The sequence below is a fragment of the Cystoisospora suis genome, assembly GCF_002600585.1.
Source record: "Cystoisospora suis strain Wien I chromosome Unknown contig_5814, whole genome shotgun sequence".
NCBI lineage: Eukaryota > Apicomplexa > Conoidasida > Eucoccidiorida > Sarcocystidae > Cystoisospora > Cystoisospora suis.
The window spans coordinates 10,438-17,071 of NW_027158604.1; the positions used below are offsets into that span (position 1 = coordinate 10,438).

A 6,634-nucleotide genomic window follows, 5' to 3' on the forward strand; every position below is an offset into this window, starting at 1 on the left:
AGAGAGGGAGGGAGGGAGGGAGAGGTTTGTTGAAGTGTAAGACATTGCAATATCCTCTGTGGCTCTAGGCGGGAAGTATAGAGAGTCAAAGAGAATCCGTCATATTTGCATAGATTTCGTGGATCTGCTTGTGCGTGTGTGTATTATAGAGATGTAGATATGAGTGTATCTATCAGGATAGTCGATCGAAGGTATACAGGAGCAGTACAGATGGGAGACATACAGACACGGAGAGATCTGACTGTGTATGTGACTGTATATACACTACAAATGTCTGCATATGAGAGATAGATTAAAGATANNTGGCCTGTAATCTCTTGTATTTTATGTCTTGTTATTTTTCTTCTATATTTAGGACTTTCTAAACTCTTGAGTTTTCTTGATTTCTGTATCAGGCGCTGATGGTCTTTTCTTCTTCTTCACTTTTTCTCGGCTTTTCTTCTCCTGTCCATTCTGTGTGTTTGCAACTCCTCTCTCTCTCTCTTTCGGTTCTATTAGTGTATATCTTCACTATAAGTCTGGGTATCGATAGAGAGCTTACATATATAGAGATAGTATAGATAGAGAGAGCTTATATGCACTGAATATGTATGGACTCTACGGGGGTATTAGTCATTCAGTCGTTTGCCTTCTGTCTCTTCCTCTCTTATTTTCTTTCTTTACTATCTAACACTTTCTTCTTCCTCCTCTCTCAAATCTTCTCTCTGTCTACCTCTATCTGTCTCTCTGTCTCTGTGTGTGTGGGTGTCTATTTCTCTGTCTCTGGATGGATGTTTCTTTCTTTCTTTTGCCCTTTGTTTCTTCTCTACAGCTATTATTCTCCCGATCATGGAAGACGTAGAAGAAGAAGAAGAAACGTCTCAACTGGATACTTCTCTCTCTTCTTCTTCTTCTTTCTTCTTCTCGAGGGCTCCGTCTAGCGATTCTCCAACATCTCTCGCCAAGTTTCTGTCCCTTCACTCATCCTCTTCTTCTCTTCCCGATCTTTCTTCTCCTTCTTCTTCCTCTCCTCTTGCGAATCTGTCTTCATCTTCTTTATCTTCTTCTTTTTCTTCATTTCTTCTCAAGGAGTGCCCAGGCAACTATCCTTTTCCGTATTCTCCTCCAGTAGGCCGAAGAGGCTTCTTTTTATCTCGATGCTGTTCTAGCGATAGAGATTGTTACGGAGCTCCTCTTACGCCAGCATCGAGATGCTGTGCTAAGCATCGATTTGTCGAGTGTCGTGAGAATAAGGAATCTTCCTGCTTTCCACACAGGTAGGGGAGTTCATTCTCCTCCATGCAGTCTCTCCTTTCTCTCTCACTTTCATCGAACCGATCTATGTAACGACCACGGACAATAGAAAGAATACTTGTGAATGTCTATAGATAGATCTATCCAGACACATAGAGAGAAAGATGAAGAAGATCTCTATCGCCACCGATCATTCTATCTATCTATCTTCATCGATATGTGCATAGTAGTCGATACCTCTCCACTTCCATGTCTACGGGGAGTTCGATTCTTCTCGAAGACGAGGGCGTAGACACATCTCCATATAGAAATTCGTACGTGGATTTGCATGCATATATATAGATAGATGTCTATATGTGGTATGTGGCTTGGAGTTGTGACTATCCTTTTATATCTATATAGAATTAAGTTAAGTGTGTGTATGGACTGTTGTGCATGTACGGAAATGTCCTTAGAGTTGGAGTGCATACACATATCTCGCACATAGAGGGATAGACACATATCAATCTCGATATGTGTACGTATCATATGTATGTATACGCATGTGTACACGGTTTTACTTCACCTATTCCGCTCTACATATACGTCAACCACATATAGACATACCTAACTGTATCTACCTATCTATGTATATATATATATATATATATGTATATATGTATATAGAGATATGAGAGAAGTGTAAGGGAGTGTATCTTCTTTTTGTCTTGTAGCATAAGGGTGTCGTGAGAGATTTCTTCTTTGTCTATCGAGAGTCAAGATGCACATCTTTTCCTATCTTTGCATGCATTTTATCGTCTTTTTTCTTTCTTTCTTCTTTGGCCTAGGTCTACATGGGAATATCTAGGGAGTACAAGACGTTACGGCTTAGATCCTGAGAGAGGCGTAAAGCTGACGAGCTTGGTGTTTAGGTTCTTTTCTGTTACGCCTGAGACACAAAAATCTCGAGATCTCTTGCGTGAAGCTTTAAAGCACTATCGTCTCATCGAAGATCACGTCAACGAGGTCTTCCGGCTTATATAGGGAGACAGCCAGAGATATCTCATGTGTCTACTTCTCATGTGCAGCTCTCTGAGAGAGCTCAAGAATTCATAGAAGCAAGCTCTTTGATAAGCAGAGAAGCGCGACGGGAAGAAGATTCAGATCCAGAGAAAATCTTGTTTCTCTTCATATATGATACATACATAAACCCGCTGCGTGGAACAAGGCTTTCGTATGAAGTGTTAAAGACTAGACACAACAACATGCGTGTCTAGCTGTGTGTGTCTGTGTCTACTACTACTTGTACGGCCTACTCCACCCCCCCTCCCCCGGTACCACAAGTAGATACACGTAACTATACATATGTATGTACATACATATATAGTATATGCAGTGCAGATCAGCTGTGTACGCACGTTGCATGCCTACGTATGTATGCTGCACTTTTCATATCGTCCTCTAGAGACAGGAGATATTGACGAAGTACACATGTATGTATGCATATGTAACTATATATACCAGGTAGAAGGGCACATGGATATATACGTTAGATGAAGTGAGAAGTGAAATAAAGAGTCTAGGTATGTACGTAGTATGTCTCTGTATCTATCTATCTATCTACGTAAAGGGACTCGAGCCATCGTCTATCATTCACCGGCGCTCTGTTGGATCTTCTCTAAGAAAGCGGAAAGAACGAAAAACTTCAGTTGTTCTGCTTCTTCTTCTTTCTCTTTCTAACCGAGAAGTCATCGCATGCATGGTCTACTTGATCTATCGTTCTTTCTTCTCATGCTAAAAGAAAGGTATTGCTCTACGGAAAACGGTGTACAGGAGATGATCGACTGACAGATCTAGCTCATCATATGTCAAGTGTACATACAGCCCTTGTTTCCCCTATACTGAAGAAACGATCGTCATCCATTTTCTCAACTTCAAATTCCTGTCGTACATACACCTTAGAGCAGGGCGGCTGTCCACCACATGCGACCGCGTAGTATATTTGTGTTCTTTTCTTCAAGTCAGTCGAGTTAGCTGTGAGACAAGGAAGCTCTGAATACTTTCCTGCCAAGATATCAAAGTCGTCGCATACACCCGAGAAGGTGGGAAAGCCCTGCCTCTTGTCACCATATACACATTCACGACTCCGAATCCATATGTACAGATATATATATATATATGTATATATATAAATAGCTGGTTACATGCATACGTATATTTTAGGATAGGGATCCCCTCTTCAAAACTTCAGTCACAAGCCTCTGTAAATAGAAATCACTAGAATCAGTTTCCATAGGACGAAAGAATGAGAGATAGGCAGAAGGCAGGAGACCGAGCTTTCCTCTTCCTTACTAGGCACAAAAATTCTCAAGAACGAGTGATACGAATCATTTTAGACATTATAGTACCCAAGACACTAAATATAGCTCCAGTAACCAAAATTCTTCAAAAATTACAAACGAGGAATTCTGTGCTTAAGAAGGAAGAGAAAAGTTCAGTCTCTTTGCCTTCTATCTCCCATTCTTTCTTCCTATGAAAGTAGTTCTGTCATCTTTCCGTCTCATAGCTATCGATCGACCACACGATTGAAGAGGAAGAAAAATCATATCACTTCGGCGCAATCCTTTTCTAAAAAACCTCAAAGACCAAAGCTCGTTCATCTAGACATACACTCGCGTAGCGAAGGAGAGAAGGTGAAGGGTGCCTGCTCATATTTCCTTCATACCCGGCTTGCGATGACTTTTGGTAAAATGTCTTCCTGCACAGCTGAAATAGAGACCCTTCTCTTCTTTCCTCTCTCTCTGGCCTCTTCGCGTTCTCTGAGAATCTTTCATGTGAAGACCACACGAGAACAGCGAAGGCAAAGAAAAGAAAGAGAAGCGAAAGAGCTCGCCATCGACCTTTCTCGCGGAAAAGAACCTTCGTCCTGGGTATCTATCTGTTTTTCTCTCGCTGTTTTACTATACAGACAGGGATGCAGAAGTGGATGTTCATGCGAATACCTAGGGTCGTACCCGATACGTCTATAGTGTATCTGCATCTTTGGATATGTATGTATGCTGTATAGATGGTCGTGTCACGGTCGGGGGGCTCCACCAAAGCCAGCTCAGTTCGATACGGAGCTTTTTTCTCTTCTTGTCTATACAGTTTCGGGTGTAGATACACAGAGTGATCAATATTCTCTGTGCGCCTGTTCCCTAGGAAAGCTGGTCTAAGTCCTTCCTCCTTCCATGCGACTCCTCAGGAACAACAGGATAGATGGATAGTGAGGTACCTACTATGCGACGATGAGACAAGACAGTACGCCCGTAAGTGAAGTAAAGATAGCCATGGTATGTGAAGGAGACCGTACGAGAGAGGTCACTGTCGATTTCGAAAACGAAGAAGAGAACTCGGTCATCTGATGTCTCTAAAAGGAAGAAGAGAGATTGTTTTGATTGGACAGAGGTGTATTTTGTTACAGACGTCTCTCGCTTTGGAATTAGCTAGCGAGTTTCGTAGAAAACACCTGACAAGTTCTTCTCATGAAACGAAGTGATCTATGGCGTCATCTTCTCTTCTTATGACACCACAAAAAAACGGAAAGGAAGCTCCACGCCCTTTCCGACACTTTGCCAGAAACAGCAGAAAGACACGCAGAGCACTGCGGGGCCCTCTAGTCGAACAATCGAGGAGGGAAGAAAGCAGCTCGGGCTCAAGAATTTCTTCTCTTCAGATAATGCACACATACGCGGGCTGTGTATAGACTCTCACGTGAAGCAACGATGAGCCGTAAACAGTGTGTCGTACTTACACCACCCCGCAACCACCAGAAGGTGCACGAATTGAGAGGCATACTCATGTCGGAAGACATATATATAGAGAGCGAGAGATGTATAATTATATATATATATATATCATATATATACAAATGGATCATATATAGACATTGTCCAGATACTAGTACTTTGGTTACGGCAGACTCGAAGAGGTACATATACACAGATGTGCATAGACATTTCACCCTAAGGGGGGAGATATATTCCGTGTATGTATGTGTACACCTATGTTACACCTCTTCGTTGATAGAGCTAGAAGACATTCACAGACTAGATATAGACATATACGTACATACTATACACGCAGTGTATTGACACCAGGCAAGTAAGTAGGTATGTCTGTTCATCTGTCCTTTTTGCGGACAGAATTTGTATTTGTCTTTCTCACAGTCGTCACAACGCTCCATCAAATAGACCCTCCTGGCATCATTCCTCTTCTTCGTCTCGCTCGCAGGAGCTACCGCACGACTAGACTTTCCTCGATCTATCCTTCTTTCTTCTTGAACCACGGGAAAGATGTTTCTGTTAAGTGAGATCAATTAACTAGGGCTCAACCTCCTACTCACCCACATCTAGCATATTCATATCTCAAGTGTATATACAGTGCCCTCCCCCCAAGAAAACGTCATCTTACGTTTTCCTGGCTTCAAATGTCTCTTGTTCTTACAGGGATCCTCCATCCTTCTCTTCTTTCTACTGCATCACTCAAATGACTTAAGCGAACAACAAGGACGAAAAAACTTGTAACAAGGGACGCGCTTCTCAATCCTGAAGAAATGTGAACCCGTCAGGTGCATGTCAGCAGAAGGACTTGCCCTGCCTCGCGTCATTGCCTACGTTTACACACCCTCTCCTTATCTCTACTTATATACCCGCTCCAATATGCATATGTCTACATACAGACAGATCAGCACTCACATGCACACACGCACATACATATATATATATATCTGAATCATCTGACGTCTTTCTTCAAATCCTCAACGTCTTGAAGGAGAAAAAGAGACTGGTGAACTCCCCCACAGAAGGTTCGATGCCGATGAACGGAAGTCCACGCGGCAAAAGAACACCAAGACATAACCTGGAATTATCATACAAAAGAAGTGTCCACACTAAAAGAAACCTTTTGCCGGCCAAATCCTATCGTGTTCGCCTCCTTGCCTGCTTGGAACGTGAGCTCACATCAAAACCGAGTAGCTGGAGAGGCATTCTTTGTACCCTTTTTCTGTCCCTTCTGAGCTCCTGGCTTCTTTCCATCGTTACCGTCTCCCGACTTGTTTCCCTCCTCATGTCGAGGTTCCTCACTAGCGTCAGGTGTCTCCTCACGCAAGGCTTGATAACTTCCATTACGAGACCGCTGTCGTCGACATTGCATTACGTGATAGTAAGTAAAGCAGATCGCAGCGGTCATAATTATTGCTGCCGGTATGGCTGCCGGCGTCCCCGGAGAGCCATCAAGTGTACGTGACCGTGAAAACAGAGCACCTAGAATTACTAGAGTGAGGAGGAGAGGGGGGAAGATAAAAAGGAAAAGCCATTGAGCGGCTTGCCGATTCTCAGCCTGCCGATTGCTTTCGAGATCTGACTGAGAAGTACCGACGTCT

General features: G+C 42.9%; 2 protein-coding genes across 2 annotated transcripts in view; both read left to right on the forward strand.

Annotated features, from left to right (window-relative positions):
* CSUI_009609 (uncharacterized protein) overlaps nt 1–3,129 on the forward strand; it is a 13,517-nt gene extending 10,388 nt beyond the window's left edge. Inside the window, exons 7-8 of the mRNA XM_068069722.1 lie at nt 812–1,256; nt 2,061–3,129. Of these exons, the coding sequence (XP_067918301.1) occupies nt 812–1,256; nt 2,061–2,256 (641 nt within the window). The 3' untranslated portion in view covers nt 2,257–3,129. The remainder of the gene's footprint in view (nt 1–811; nt 1,257–2,060) is intronic.
* Nucleotides 3,130–4,443: 1,314 nt separating this feature from the next.
* Nucleotides 4,444–6,524, forward strand: CSUI_009610 (uncharacterized protein). The gene is made up of 2 exons (XM_068069723.1): nt 4,444–4,520; nt 5,700–6,524. The coding sequence occupies exon 2, from the start codon at nt 6,064–6,066 to the stop codon at nt 6,496–6,498; it is 435 nt and encodes a 144-aa protein (XP_067918302.1). The 5' UTR covers nt 4,444–4,520; nt 5,700–6,063; the 3' UTR covers nt 6,499–6,524.
* Nucleotides 6,525–6,634: the final 110 nt, after the last annotated feature.